General features: G+C 31.8%; 1 protein-coding gene across 1 annotated transcript in view; it reads left to right on the top strand.

Annotated features, from left to right (window-relative positions):
- Nucleotides 1-3,309: 3,309 nt before the first annotated feature.
- LOC143045153 (lysosomal alpha-mannosidase-like) overlaps nt 3,310-16,956 on the top strand; it is a 37,844-nt gene continuing 24,197 nt past the window's right edge. The window contains exons 1-8 of the mRNA XM_076217460.1: nt 3,310-3,453; nt 6,429-6,531; nt 10,527-10,700; nt 11,767-11,960; nt 13,038-13,146; nt 14,382-14,479; nt 15,105-15,176; nt 15,568-15,684. Coding sequence (XP_076073575.1) covers nt 3,364-3,453; nt 6,429-6,531; nt 10,527-10,700; nt 11,767-11,960; nt 13,038-13,146; nt 14,382-14,479; nt 15,105-15,176; nt 15,568-15,684 — 957 coding nt within the window. The 5' untranslated portion in view covers nt 3,310-3,363. The remainder of the gene's footprint in view (nt 3,454-6,428; nt 6,532-10,526; nt 10,701-11,766; nt 11,961-13,037; nt 13,147-14,381; nt 14,480-15,104; nt 15,177-15,567; nt 15,685-16,956) is intronic.

Below are 16,956 nucleotides of genomic sequence, written 5' to 3' on the forward strand. Positions count from 1 at the left end.
TATTGTTTATTGCTTCGTAGATACCTCACAAGGTTTAACTGACAGGGAGGCCTGGTCAAGCACGTCATGAGATACTAGTACTAGTAGATACTCTTCCACGGTTGTAAAGTTAAAATATGTAAGCCTATTTATAATAGTTGGTCTTGTTTGTTTCGATCTTACAAATATGAGACAGTAAAAGAAAAAATGATCTAGAGATCAACATAGGTCTTAGATAAAAAGTTTTACGTTTTAACTATAATTTATTAAAGTTATGACTTAATTTAACAAACTATTAATTTTGGCTCTCACTGCTTTTCGTATTTGAATGTGATTAGCCAAATACTGCAGTTCTAGTCTTACTCCAGAAAATGTTTTAACCATAGCCGCAATGATTATGGATGGATCAAGACTCCGTTTTTGTTTTGTTTTTCTAAACTTAAAAAAGAAACATTTAGATAAAGTTTTGCAGTTTTTCAACTTTAGCAAAAATAAATGCCTATTTATATTGTATTATTTTTAACTTTGTGTACAATTTGAAGTTTAGTACATGGCGTTCATTATCACTGAACTAGTTTATATATTTGTTATGGGGCTTTTTTGTTGAAGGACGCCTCCTGGTGAGGGAATTTCTCGCTGCATTGAAGACCTGTTGGTGACCTTTTGCTGTTGTCTGTTCTATGGTCGGGTTGTTGTCTCTTTGACACATTCCCCATTTCCATTCTCAATTTTATCTTATATCTTTTTGAAATATGTTTGCAACCACTCTTTCCCCGAAACAACCTTACGATCGTTTATTATCTCATTTAGACTTGCATTCGAACTTTGCTAAGCCTTTTATCAATACCAGGCGCTGTTCCAGGATTTGCTGTTGAGGTGACATAATTGAGAATTAGGTTTTAGAGGATTATATTTTAACAAAATATTGGCAATATTTTACTTATGAATTACATTTTCTGTTTTAGAGGGCAGGCTGGTTTCTTCAAGGTCTGAACCTGCATCGAATGTGACGCAGAACACACGAATTGCTTACGCACGGAATAAAAAAATATAAAATGTGTTTGGTTGAGTATGAAGAAAAAGGTCAAATAAAAGTACATCACAAAATACCCATTTGTTCCAAAGAAATGAGACCAAGTTACTATAATGCTGTAATCTTTTTTTTTTTTGACAATTGTTTTGTATAGCGTAAGATATTGCATAACCGTAACTGGTCCAGGTCCCCTCTAAATAATGACAAATAGGTTCCCATGTAAGACGTGGTAAGTCGTTATTTTTCTCTGAAATCGTACTATCGTTATAGATTAATACAGCCTTTTACATTTGAACCTCTTTGGTTGTACATGTCTTGTGGTAGCATAGTAGAGAGCAGGATGTCGTGGGTCCACTCCCATGATCCTGTTTAGGTCCATGAAAATATATATTTTTGTTTCTACCCCAATTAAGCAGAAAGAGCAAAGATTGGTCAGAATAATGTGTTCAGGTAGGGAGCAAAATGCTGTTACCTTGTGAACTAGTAGGTTAAAGATACAGCTCAAGTTGTCGGTTTAGTACACAGCAGGGTTAGTATTTACATCACAATTGTCATAATCTCGTTCTTGATATGCATGTGTATGCAATTGCCGCTGGACGTTAAACAGCCATAACAGATGACCATCATCGTCTCTCACATTTTGAAATACAGGTCAGAGACAAATTGGTGTTTTCCTTTCGATCATACTAGTAATTAAATACATTAATAGAAGAACCAAATTTTACGTTCAGAACAAAATACATTTGTCATTACATTCTCCAGCCGATGCCGGATTAGTAACGTAAAATACTTTTTATACAATTATGTTTACATTATTTTAAAAACACAACTGCAGTCTAAGTAATTAGACTGATACAACTGATATATATATATGCACACTATCTAGAAGATGTAAGCCTCAGATATACTAAGGATTAATATGATTTTAAAATTTATGTATATAATATTTCGAACATGAACTTAAACGACAATACATGATAAGCCTCTAGAGTCAGGTTGTTATTGATATACATGTTTATTGACACATATTCGTATGTTTAAAACATTAAATAAAGTATATTGCATTTTCAACAGTAGCGAGTATTTTGAGACAACCCCCAAGTTTGTATTTTTCGTTATACTGATAACATTTGGCTGCCTAATATATCGAAATCTATGTTTTCTTATATAATAACTCTACCTTCATCGTTGTATATTCGCCACAATGTCTGTTATGCATGCACATGGTCGTATTCATCAATATAGTATGCTGCTCGGCAATGGCGACCTTGAAATTCCTCTGGTCTGATAATGGCGCCAAATTAGAGGGAAGCAACTCGCGCCAGACAAAATTACCGTATTTCACCAAATTAATCAAAATTTCGCTTTTTGATAACAAACAGTAATACCATAACCACATTTATATGCAGTCATCGTTTATTGATATAATTACAAACATTATTTTATTAAAGCCATCAATAAAGAATTCACAATTAAGTAATTAATGGAGTGCATTGAAATCAGATCTTATGGGGTAGAGGGGTTAAACAAAAGCTCGTAACTTTTTTAAAAGCCTGGTGACCCCCATTTTATTTTACCTTAAAATGTTCGAAAAGTTCATAGCTTTGACATATCTGTTTTTAAAAAAATCTACCGGGGAAATTTTACGAAAAATCGATTAAACCAATATTTTTTGCCTTAAACTGAAATTAGAAAATGCAAAATTTAGACATTAATCTGAAAATAAAAGGATTTTTAAGTCAAAAACAACCAATGCAAAGGTTTTCATTTCAAATTCTAATGTTTTTTCACATAAAAATCATACTGACTTGGTTTTAAAAGTCTTTGAATTTGATGTAACCGTTATTGTTGAAAGGGTGGGCATGTTTGGAAATAGGGTCAAAATCGCACATTTCGCTTCAATTTGAGGGGAAAACGAGCCTGGTGACCCCCTTTTTTCTTTGCATTTTTGGATTCAACATAAAAAGATCTACAAAATATGTGAAAATAAAAAAATTCTACCGGGGGTCCTTATTGGGGTGAGCCACCTTAATAAATCCGCGCAAACGTGGCGACTTTTTAACAGTAATGTGTTTAGTAACCCTCCCCCTTTAGTCGCGCAAACCGTAAACGTGCTGCACAGCATAAACTACATATATATTTTGGGGGGAATTTCAAAGATCAGACGATTATAGCCATCTCAATGCAAATATTCATGAAAATAAAAAATGTTACTACGAACAAGGAACTATACAAATCCTTGGTGCGAACAAACACAACGGCGAAAGTACCTTTACCAATCTTCGGAACCTCTCGGCCGCATATGTAAACAAACAGACTAGCCGGTAGCCGGTGTATTTACGCATCGAAAAATGTTTCCTTGTTACGCACATATCTTGTTTTCTTTAATTTGCGTGACAGCCCTATCGTCTTGTTCTGGTGCTTCAAAGTGTGGCTATTCTGTAAGTAATTAAGTTTAAAAATTTAGTGCAATCACAAAAAAAAAAAAGAAAAATCAAAATGGGACTGCAAGGCTAACCAAAAAAATATATGTGTTTATTGGTTCTTTATTGTTGCATGCTGAAAGGGTAGGCAGAAAGGAATTTGTCTTTGTTTATATTTTTGTTATTGGGTCAATAGGGTAGCAACATTGTGAATTTAACAGTACTTAATCAAAAAAGGTCTAAAATTAACTTGAGGTAGGGGCACAGTAGTCCAAATAATTATGACGTCTGGCAAGGCTATTTTTATTTTTTTCTGGGACCATTCAAATAATTATGAGCCTGAGCTTCATGGCCAAACTATGGAACATGAAACATTGACTAAGTGTACCTGTGATGCTCCATTGTAATCTTCAAGATTTCTGATTGGGGAGATCACACAAACAACATCACCAGTTAAAGCTTTAAAATTGGTTTCTAACATCGAAATTGCCACATCAACTTAAAATCCTTTACTTGTCTTAAAGTTCATGCAGAAATGGCTCCTTTCAACCAAGAATTTACTTTGAGTGCAGACAAATATGTGGATTGGAAAACTTATAAGGCATTGGTAAATAAAATTCAAATAAAAGTGAGAACAGTCAGGGGACTTATTGAAATAAGTGATTTTTAAATCACTTATTTGAGTAGCAAATTCGAAGTTTTATCACAAATTGTGATTTTGTAGTTTTACCAAAATTTTAAACACATACAATGTAGGTTTAAATAATTTCTTTTCATTATTTAGTAAAATTGAAAAAAATGAATTGTTTGCTTCTTTTAAGTAGCAACGGTTTATGCCTTTGATGCTATCATTTAGCTGCAAATTCTATTTAAGTTAAAAAAAAATGCTATAATAATGGCTTTAAATAATGAACTGATACTTTCTTAACAGATTTTTCCCAGCAGTGGGAGTATTTTTTCTGTAAAGTTCAAGGTTTTATCTTTCAGATTATGTAATAAAATTCTACTGTTCGGGATGAAAATTTCACTGTTCGGGAGGTGTTTAAAATTAGTGGGGGTTATTAAAATATTGATACTTAAAGAAGTGATTTTGGGAAGGAAATTGAGGTATGATACTTAAACAAGTGATTTTAATGTCATTATCCTAGATTCAGTACAAGGTCATCACCTGAAACAACCTGGTCATCCTAGACAACACAGATGTTGGTTCTGATAAGTTTAGAAACTAAATAGGTGATTATTAAAGAAAGACAACTCTTACTTTCAACCTTTATGGAAATAATGTTACTTGAATCAGTGATTTAGAAACCCACTCATTTAAGTAAGTCCCCTGACTGGAGAATGGAAATGTGGAATGTGTCAAAGAGAAAATCAATGAGTAAACCTAACCAAAGAGCAGAAAGCAGTTTAAGGCCACCAATGGGTCTTCAACACAGCAAGAAATTGTGTAGCCGGAGGTGTGCTTCAGTAGCCTCAAAACAAAAATGTGTATTAGTTCAGTGAAACTTTTACATCAAACAAATGCATTATTTTTTTTTGAAAACTAATAGGTTACCTGGATTTTGCAGTGATTTTTTTCCTCCCTTCAGAAGATGATTAAATTAACAAACAGTTGCAGGGATGATTCCACTATATAGTTTAGAGCCGCTTAGTGGCTCTTAAATCGGCCAGCGGCCCCAAAAAAATGTACATGAAAATGAATTCCCAATTCAGAAAAATAAAATAAAAATCGATATTTCCGGAAAAGTTTCTGTCACCGATTAAGGCAACTATAATTTTTCATAGTTTGTTGTCAAAACGTTTTAAAATCCGGAAAAGAATGCTGTTACGATCACATTTTATTAACAACGATTTAATTATGTCAACATGTGGCAAACAATTTTAGCAGCTGAATTCAATTGATTAATATGTTATGGGAGTATTCGATCTTGTAAAAGCAGATTGCCCAGCAGGTTGATAAAAATGAGTGTCAAAGCAGACCTTGGCAGAGAGCAAATTCAAATTTTGATATAACATTGATGGATAAAGTTTAATGGGCGCCGATCTCGTAAGAGCAGATCGTCCAGCAGAGCTGGTTATATAATATGATGAAAACTTGTTTTGTAAAAGAAATAATTTCCTCAAAAGACAAAAGTTTGAGCGTTTTTTGAAAATAATGTTGATGATAGACCATTCATGAAATACGATGTCATCATTATGGAACTATTTCAAAAGTTTTGAAGATGATCCAAATAATTTTAAAGAACACTGGTTCAATGCTTTAAATATCTTATCAATTAAGTATATGAACTTTTGTAATTGGTTTTCTGAATTCGACAATTGACCAGTTCAATTTGAACATGTTGAAATCCTTTTGAATCAAGGTAAATTTATAGAGATGACCTGCTGTTGAAAAAATACCTGATGAATAATTTTTTTTAGTGGTTAATGTTAGCTGAAATATATGTTTTTGTGATAGGCCTAGTTAACTATAGCTAAGATGATAGACTAGTGCATCATGTTCAATGATATTCATGTAATAACAGTAGCCCATCCAGAATTATTCAAAATGTTACAACTTACATGAACATCAGTGTACAGGTTAAACTTAATAATATATATTTTCCGTTTTTACAGGAAAATAATGTTATTTCGTCTTAGATTTTATGCTTAAAAAATTCCCAATTAGAATAAAAATTCCCAATTTGATGTTCAAGGGACCCATTTGAAAACACCTGGAATCATCCCTGAGTTGAGTTTCTCTTGAAATGGTCCACTCAGGTACACAGTATAAATCACCAATTATTGTCACATGTATCTTTTTTTTGTGTCAATCATTACAGTTCACTTTATTTAAAATCTATGGTAAAGTTCTCAAACCTCTCCCAACTTTGATAATGTTGGCACCTTCTGCATGATCTGTAGCCACAGTAGGATGATAAAAAGTGCATTGCAAAATCCAAGTAAGTTTTATTTTTGCTTTAATATAAGTTTTAATCATATTCCTTTTGTAGAGCTGTCCTAAAGGAAAAGATGGGATGCTCAATGTTCATTTGGTACCTCACACACACGATGATGTTGGATGGCTAAAGACAGTTGACCAGTATTTTTATGGAGGTTGGTGGTATACATTTGCACATATACAATTTCAATGATCAAGAAATACAATCACATGTAAACTTATGCTGCTGGGTCATTCTGTTTGCACCAAAATCCATTTCAACTACTACATTGTACTAGTGACTGAAGGCCAATATTCCAACATTTCTACAACAATAAACAAAACAAAATGTGGTATTAGGACTCAATTAAGTGGGTGAAGGGAACCCTACAAAACCATGTATTTTTCAGGGGTGTTATTTTGGTTTGTTGCCTTTTCAACTCAAAATGAAATTTTCAGTTTAAGGAGGCTCAAGGGTATAAAATTTTCAGAAAAAATTCAAACATTTGTTTTTCATTACAAATTTTAGTTATTTCCTTTTGTAGTTGTTACTTTATCATATGGTACAAGAATCATTCAAAACAATCAATTCGTGTTGGCCCCAGATGACTTTCAAAATGTATACATCATTGAAAAAGTTCCAAATAATCTCCCTTTGGTGTAAAAATGCCATTTTTTGTCGAGCCTGCAACTTTTGTTGCAGAAAGCTCGACATAGGGATAGTGATCCGGCGGCGGCGGCGGCAGTGTTAGCTCACTTCTTAAAAGCTTTATATTTTAGAAGGTGGAAGACCTGGATGCTTCATACTTTGTATATAGATGCTTCATGTTACGAAGTTTCCGTCAGTCACATGTCCAATGTCCTTGACCTCATTTTCATGGTTCAGTGACCACTTGAAAAAAAAGTTCAGATTTTTTGTAATGTTGAATTCTCTCTTATTATAAGTAATAGGATAATTATATTTAATATGTGCGTACCTTGCAAGGTCCTCATGTCTGTCAGACAGTTTTCACTTGACCTCGGGCCAACCTTAAAAATATGTTTGTTTGCAGTTTTCCGACTGTACCTTCAGACTGAAGGGTCGGTAGGTAGGAAAAATATTTTATTTTATCAGCCAAAATACAGTTTAAACAAGCAGTTACACTAAACCAAGTTTCTTGTGAAGGAAAAAAAACATTTTAAAACAACAAACACTGGACATGCTGAAAACCAACATCAAATGAACAGGCATTTTCAGATAAAAAACTTTTTAACCAAAACTGAAACTTTAACATAGTGTCATTATCCAATTTATGACATAAAATATGGTATAATTATTAAATACTGGAACACTTATAAACAAGGAATGTCATTATGACTAGAACTGTTTTAAAGAAATATATTCAGACATGTATGCTTCTTGACTAGAATGTTTTCATGAGTAGAGTATTTTCATCAGAAAAATGTAGATATTAAAGATTTATAAGACAATGTATTAAAGAGTGTATTTTTAATAAAAAAAAAATAACAATTGAATCTTCCTCAATTGAAAAAAAGGCAACTTGAAAAAAAAGTATTAAGACATTCGACTGTTTTCATATTATTAACAATATTTAATTATATGTGATAAGGTTATATTTTTGCCAGGCTTTAATGAAAACCAAAGAAATCTATAAAGTTTGGGGTGAAATCCATAGCACCCCATTAAAAGTAAATGGTCTGTACTGAAATGTTTTTAATGCATAAACAAAATTAGCAACATAGCTCCTAAGGACATGTTTTAATTGAATTCACACAGGCCACACAGTTTGGGTATATTTAATATTGTAAGAAAGAGAATAATTGCAATGAGTGGGGCAGCCCCCTTATCCTAAAGGAGCATACTCATTGCAATCGAAGATAGATTTAATATAAAGAGAGTATATTTATTTTTCAAGCTAACCATTCATTTTCTCTACATCTTTGTGTAGTTAGGGTTGCTTCTTATTGATTTGGCATGATCTATATCCATTAACATTTCAAATGAGCCCTTCCTCCGTACAGGCGTGTTTACAGATATCCATGAAAATTTAAGTCACGGAGGAGTGGTTTCATCTTTGTCGTCTTCACAACGATTTGTAGAAAATATGCCATACTTCAAGCTGCTGTCGAATTATTTAACCACTGAAATTGGTTCCATAAAGTCAGGCTCCACAGATTCTGTACCCGATTTGTTTGAGACAGAATGGTTATCGTGTCAGTTATGAATATCCGCTGCATCATCGTCAATGATATCATCACACATCATTACATGTGCCTGAATCTGTATAAACAGTTTACTAATAAACTTTTTTGTTTGTTATTTGTCTTAAAATTGACACGAGACGACAGCGTAAAGTACTCCTCCGTGACTTCATGGATACCTGTAAACAATTTCCATGTGCTTTATCATTAAATGGTCACATGAACGCTTGACGGGAAGCTAAGAAAAACCGAACTTGAAATGCGTAATTGACCCAGACTTTAAATCATTTCCGGAAAGGACCCAAAGTTCCGGATCGCGTCAATAGAAGTATTAAAAAAAAATTCTTCAAATTTAAAGCAATAAAATTTTCACAGTCGGGAGGATTTTCAAGGGTCGGTCGGTAAACTGCAAACAAACAATATTTTAATGTAAGCCTCGACCTCATTTCATGGATCAGTGAACAAGGTTAAGTTTTGGTGGTCAAGTCCATATCTCAGATACTACAATAGGGCTAGTATATTCGGTGTATGGAAGGACTGTAAGGTGTACATGTCCAACTGGCAGGTGTCATCTGACCTTGACCTCATTTTCATGGTTCAGTGGTTATAGTTAAATTTTTGTGTTTTGGTCTATTTTTCTCATACTATATGCAATAGGTCTACTATATTTGTTGTATGGAATGATTGTAAGGTGTACATGTCTAGTGGGCAGATGTCATGTGACCTTGACCTCATTTTCATGGTTCAGTGGTCAAAGTTAAGTTTTTGAGTTTCGGTCTTTTTATCTAATACTGTATGCCATAGGTCAACTATATTTGGTGTATGGCAATATTTTATGATCTTTATGTCAGTTGCACAGGTTTTATTTGACCGTGACCTTATTTTCACGGTTCATTGCACAGTGTTAAGTTTTTGTGTTTTGGTCTATTTTTCTTAAACTATAAGTAATGGGTCAACTATATATGTTGTATAGAAGCATTGTTAGCTGTACATGTCTGCCTGGCTTGGTTCATCTGACCTTGACCTCATTTTCAAGGTTCATTGGTCTTTGTTTAGTTATCTTGGTTAATGTTAAGTTTATGTGACAGTTACTTAGGACTATCAACATAATATTAATGATTAGTATAGAAGGTGAGACATTTCAGTGTGTGCACTCTTGTTTACTCTAAAATTGAAATGTCTTTTTCAAATCATCAGTGACCTATCTTTTTTAATATAATTTCCATATAAGCTGTACTTAAACTAAATTATTGTAATATTTTAGCGATTTCTGTAATAAATTTCTTTTTTTATTTCGATATTACCTTTATTTCTCCTATTACTTCAACAGAAAAAAAACACCTTTACAGAAATGTATGCTTCTTTCGAAGGCAGATTTTGAGCGCAAATGAACGGTGACCCCACTTTTTTATTTTATTTTTCTACTAACTATAAGATAAAGTTCATTTATAGAAAAATATAGAGAAATCCTATATAAATGATTTAGACCCGCGAACCCCCTTAAGGTAGAAGCAGTTGATTAAACAAACTCATATTCCTGTATTCTAAAATAATTTATTAAGAAAAAGTGCAAAATTGTTTTGTTTGATATAAGTTGGTGAATGAATAATTAAAATAGTAACATTTCTATGTACATGTACATGTATCAGGTTTTCCTTATTTATGAGATAAGTTTTCTGTTTGGAAACATTGTTAGATTGTATATATAGCCAAATGAAATTATCAGTCTTTTTATTGAACAAGAATTGACCTTGATATTTTGAGAAATTTTTACAGAATTTGAAAGTTCCATGCAGATACAATGTTAAGAAAAAAACAGACTAAATATGTAAATTGTTGAAAATTTGAAAGGTGAGATTACACATACAATCATGAACCATTTAAGTAATAAACAGAGGGTTTTAAATGATATTTAATGCATATATATTTATAATCAGAATAAAAAATCTCATTAATTTTACTTTTACAGAAAAAAATAACATCCAGAGAGCTGGAGTGCAATACATTCTTGATTCTGTTGTTCAGGAACTGTTACAAGATCCATCAAAGAGATTTATTTATGTAGAAATAGCATTCTTTGCTCGATGGTTGAATGAACAAAATGATATTATGAGACATGCAGTTAAAGGACTTGTAAACTCAGGTTTGTTGATTTTCTTATTTATTTATTTCATTAAATAGATATAACTTATAAGATGTGGTGTGAGTACCAGTTTTTGTGGTTAAAAATTTAAGATTGTAAAAAACATTTTGAACTGTTTACTGTTTAATGGATTTTGTGGTTCAAACAAGTTTTCCAACCTACAAGACAATAAAACAAATCTTTTGTTCAACTTCTGTGGTTCACCTATTCTAATAATTCTTCATAGTTATTATCCCAAAAACAACAAGTTTATCCATAGGATATAAAAAAAATTAACATGAATATAAAGATGTTCAACCCATAGAGTGGGGTGCTCATTTTCGCTGGGGACACAATTTCGCCGTTTAAGGATTTTGAGGTGTAAAAACTTCAAAGGATGGCTGAAATGGAAGAAATGTACCCGTAAATTATATTTTTATAACAAATATAATATTTTTTTAAACTGAGACAAAATTGCAGCTCCAACCGAAAATGACCGAAAAACGGACAACGATTTTCGGACAATTTCCTGAATAAAAAACACAATTTCAAAGAAGTATTTCTAAGTAAATATTTGACTGAATGCCCTAATTTTGAATTCTTCATACCTTCGAAATGTCTGCTATTCATCTATAATGCAATTGATTTGATAAAAATTGTTAAAAGCTGCGGTTATTTGGTTTTAAATAGATGTGTAAAAACGGCGAATATGTGTCCCCCATTGACAAAACATCCGGAAATTTCAAACACCCTTTAATCTAACTTTTCAGATGATTTTCTTAAAACAAACCGGTTTTCAAGCTTATGTATATTTTGCATTTGAAGTAATCTTCATATAGAAATATCAGTATACTTCAAAAACATTTAGACCTGAACATAAACTGTGGAAAACATGGAAAGATGTGACGAAAATGAGCACCCCACTCTATGTATTTTAAGCATTGATAAAAACAAATATGAATGTTAAAAAATGTATAATACTATATTTACAAGTTAGTTTTCGAAACTCCCAATAGATTTAATAATTATCCGTTCTATTCTTTGAACACTTAGAATTGATTACATTAATTTTACAATAACTTGACAGGTAGATTAGAGTTTATACTAGGAGGCTGGTGTATGAATGATGAAGCAACCACACACTACAATGCCATTATAGACCAGCATGCTTTAGGATTTGAATTTTTACGTCAGAATTTTGGGGAGTGTGGTAGACCTCGAGTTGCATGGCAGATTGATCCTTTTGGACATTCAAGAGAACAAGCTTCATTATTTGCACAGGTTAAAAATTATACAGCATGACTTCCTTTAAGCTACTGCCTATTCCACAAACTATTCATGGGATACCAATTTTCTTGTGTATAGGGAAACCGCTAATTTATGTTTTCAACAAAGTATTCATTTAATTTTTTATAGGCCTTTATTCAATCTCTGGCAAAAACCACAAAATCAAATATACTTAAAAAAGCAATATTTATTTAATCATGGATGTAAATTTGTATGCATAAAAGTAAACGAATCTACAGTAATAAGAAAGAAATAAATAGTAAGAAAAGCAGGTATTTCTTCACAAATCAAATTCCATACAAATCTGAGACAATGTATTTTATAAAATATCATTTGAATACCAATACCTGTTATATGGTGATCTACTGCCAGCTGTAAATTATAAGATTTTTTGATTGGATGGCTCTTTTATTTTCATACATAAGATGTGCTGTTCTCTTTGAAGTTGCTATCAACAGCCTTTCATCAATTTAACATAATGATAAAAATTGTATCTATTAGTTTCTTATCAGGAAATTTTAAAATGATGTTAGGATAGGAAATGGTTGAAAATGAAATTTAAAAACAAAAAATAGTACTTAAGGAAAACAGATATTTTCTCTCGCATGCTTTTTCCATACAAATGAGATAATTATATTATTTTTCTACAATGTCCATCACCAATGCATGTGTCTATGAACATTTGAGATTTTCTGAACTTTTTAGCCACTTATGAGTGGAAAAAGTAATTCTGTCTGACTGAAATTTTGTATAATTTTCTTCACATATATTTTCCAATCATTTGGTTATTTTTTATTAATATATAATTATATAAAAAGTAAAGTCACAAAAATACTGTACTGTAAATTAAAAACAGAAAGTCTCTAATTAATTGGCAGAATCAAAAGCTCCAACACGTCAAAAGAATGGATAACATCTGTCATATTCCTGACTTGTTACAGACATTTTCTTATGTAGAAAATGGTGGATTGAACCTGGTTTTATTGCTAGCTAAACCACTCACAAAAACACTAGATGATGTTGCATTTTTTGTTAAATACACATGTTGAACATTTTTGTCTCTGGTTTTAGATGGGCTTTGATGGTTTATTTTTTGGACGTGCTGACTATGAAGATATAGATCAGAGAAAGAAAACAAAAACCATGGAAATGATGTGGAAAGGAAGTCCTAAAAATTTAGGTAGTATTTAAACTTTCTATGTACCACATTTTATTAATGTTCAGATTGTCATTTACCTCTCTCCATTGGATTTTTTATACCCCCGCTTTAAAAAAGGGGGGGGTATACTGTTTTACCTCTGTCTGTCAGTCCGTCCGTCCATCAGTCCGTCCGTCAGTCAGTCACGTCCCATGAAACTTTCGTCACATTTTTCTCAGGAACTACACATCCACCCTTTCTGTAAATTGGTATCAACATTTATATATGTCAGCCATACCGTGTGATGCGTTTTCAGATTTATCACTTGACAACTTCCTGTTTACCGAACACTTGTCTGATTTTACACATGATAGCCAAGTTGAAAATTTTCGTCACATTTTTCTCAGGAACTACAATACAAGGATTTCTGAAATTTGATTTCAGGATTTATATAAGTCAGCTATACCGTGTGATGCGTTTTCAGATTCATCACTCGACAACTTCCTGTTTACTGAAAACACTTGTATGATTTTACACATAATAACCAAGTTAAAAATTTTCGTCACATTTTTCTCAGGAACCACAATACAAGGATTTCTGAAATTTGGTTTCAGGATTTTTATAAGTCAGCTATACCGTGTGATGCGTTTTCAGATTCATCACTCGACAACTTCCTGTTTACCGAACACTTGCATATTTTTACACTATTAATATTATCCACTTGCGGCGGGGGTATCATCAGTGAGCAGTAGCTCGCAGTTTCACTTGTTCTTTCTATTTCATCTTTAATGTTTGATATATATGTGTAGAGCTGTTGTGAGAATAAATGAAAAAATGAAGTAAAATATCTTCTTCCTTGTTAATTATTTGTGTGGGGAACATGAAAGTGTAATAGGTGATTTCTTGTGACTGTACGTAGACATTCAAATACTACATTCAGCAATGAAGAACCTTATAGTAATTTTTTTTTAGCATTTTTGTTGACAAATTTATATTTTTATATGTAAAAAGGATATATTGATGAGACAAGAACTAAATAACGTACAATAAATACTTTAAATCACACTTCTGAGTCATTAAAAGGTGTAAATATTCTTGCTCAGAGGTGAATGTAAATAACAAACACAAAATAACATTTATTTACAGATGTACACAGTTTGTCAAGCTTTAAATCACACATCTGTGTCTGAAAAAGTGGTAAATTATAAATTTACCAGAAATATCATTTTAAATTTTTCACCAATGTAAGTAAGAATTTTAAACTGTTTTTATTTTAGGGTCCAAGGCAGATTTATTTACAGGAGTCCTATTTAACGGATATGGCCCACCCCCAGGTTTCTGTTTTGATATCAACTGTAATGATGATCCTATTCAGGTACGTTAGGTTTTATATTTCATATGTACATGTAGCATTGATTTGCATTTTCTAACAGGTTTAAAAGACAGCATGTAAGTAAAACATTTGTTTTTAGAACCTTGATATGGGCATACCTATATAAAAATTAGAAGATGTAGTATGACTGCAAATGAAACAACCATTAACCAAAGTTTGAATAAAGCTGATATGAGGAATTATAGATCACTAAATGACCATAACCAATGGAAAAAACACTGTAGAGATGATCAGCTATAAACAGCACCGAAAAAAAAGAGGTGAAAAATTTAAATGTGAAAACAAACACCTTAACTTATAATTAACCAAAAACGGTGGTTAGCACGAGAAAATGTTGTGGGAAATCAGACGCTTTTATGATACCAAAAATTAGGAAATGTTTCCATGTGTGTATTCTCTTATTCTGTAGTTATATTTTGTTTCTATATTAATGTTCTATCTGATTTGATATCAGTTAAAGGACCCGCTATTCTCTATAAAAATATTTCAAAGTTGTGCAGAAATCACAGTTTTTTTTTGCTGCAGTAATAATTATGATTCCCAAATGAACAAAACTTATAATCTCAGATAAACCTGTACTTCAATATAGATTTGCATTTTATTCCAGGATGATGATAGATTGCATGATTACAATGTCCCACAGAAGACTACACAGTTCATAAGATATGCTGAGCTACAGGTAGCAATTTAAAAATTAAATGCCTCTTTCTGTAATTCCAATCACTGATAAAGTGTTTTGTTTTGAAATTGAATATAATATGGTTTTACAGCAGTTCAGCAAATGAAAGTATATTAACAGAAATACCAGAAAAAAAAATTGATATAAATGTTTAAATGTCAATTTATAGTGCAACCTGATGTAACATTTTTACATACATTTATACATAGTCAAGCAAGCCCCCTTCAAAGGCCAATAAAGCACTGTCAATTATATCTATAACTAGTGCTGATAATACAAATATGAAATTTATACTTCAAAAACATTTTCTAACAAGATTATTTATATGTAAAGATGAGAAAGTAACTGAGCTAGGATTTTTGGAAATACATGTTTGATTTATTTTTTGTAGGCTTTTCATTATGCAACTAACAACATCATTATGACCATGGGAAGTGATTTTAATTACCAGAATGCCCATACATGGTTTAAGAATATGGACAAACTCATCAAATATGTCAATCAAAGGGTAAATTAGTTCAGTTAAAAAATAATTTATGCCTTACACAACAAAAAATAGGCATACCACCCAATGTATTTAAATCCTTTATAGACCTGCCATGCATGGTGGAGTTTGCATTTACTGTTACACTTGTCAGTCCATACTTCTATTCGTTTGTAAGTCTGTGTCTTCTTATATCGGTTCATCCATACATCCACCCTTACATCACACAATTGGTTTCTGTTCTCTTACTTTAATTAATGCAGGTGTCTGCATTTACATTTTGGCTAAACATGGAATCAATTGTTGTTTAAATATTGCAAAGAAAGAAAATTGCAATATACAATGGATAATGTTATAGGATTAACATACCGGTAGTATTGAAAGACTAAGGAAAAATCATTGAAATGAATAGTTAATAATGTACTTCTTGCTAAAATAAGGCCAAAGAACAGGTGCTTAATTGGATATTCTTTGACTATAGAATGTCAAAAATATTTGGATTATATCTTTGTCTGTCTTAATCAGTAAAATGGCCTATAAACAAGTTTGTATCCTTTATGTTTATACTTCATCATCTTAGACCTTGATCTTTTAAAAAACATGTATTTTACCTTGAATTTCAAAACAATACACTTGAAAGCCAGATTTATTACAAAACAATGAAAAATACAACAGACAGCAACCATTGACAGCCACTGAGTTAAGTAAATGTTCATGCTAGATCCATTAATTCATATTGATCTTTCTACAATTCTGTTCATTTTCTTGCTAAAAAATAAATAGATAGTACTGTATTACAGTCAATTTCACTGGATTCATGATTTTAAGTGAATAAAGTTTATAGATGATTTGATCTATAAAACTAACTTAAATCTTTTAATAATTTATTTTCACAAGTTGAAATTATAACACTGTACATGTACCATTGTTCACAAATTATTAAAACATCAATGATCTGATCAACTCATGACACTGATTTTATATCGGCATAAATTTTAACTGAGAAAAACTCACTGGTGATGCAAATAATTATAAGGTCAAGTTGTTGAACATAGTAAATAATCAGTGTTCAATTCTTCATTATTAAAGTCGTTGAGGACATCAGAACATAGTTCAAATGTTAATCCAGATTTTACTGTATGAAATGGACTTTCCTATAAAGGTGTGAGAACTATTCCTTGTAAGATTTACCTGTTTGAAATAGACTGATCTACAATGGATGAATTCATTATCTATCTGATTTATTTTTTCAAAATGGACTAAACTGTGTAGGGAAAAACCAAAAGGTATTTCATA

Source organism: Mytilus galloprovincialis, chromosome 9, assembly GCF_965363235.1.
Source record: "Mytilus galloprovincialis chromosome 9, xbMytGall1.hap1.1, whole genome shotgun sequence".
NCBI lineage: Eukaryota > Metazoa > Mollusca > Bivalvia > Mytilida > Mytilidae > Mytilus > Mytilus galloprovincialis.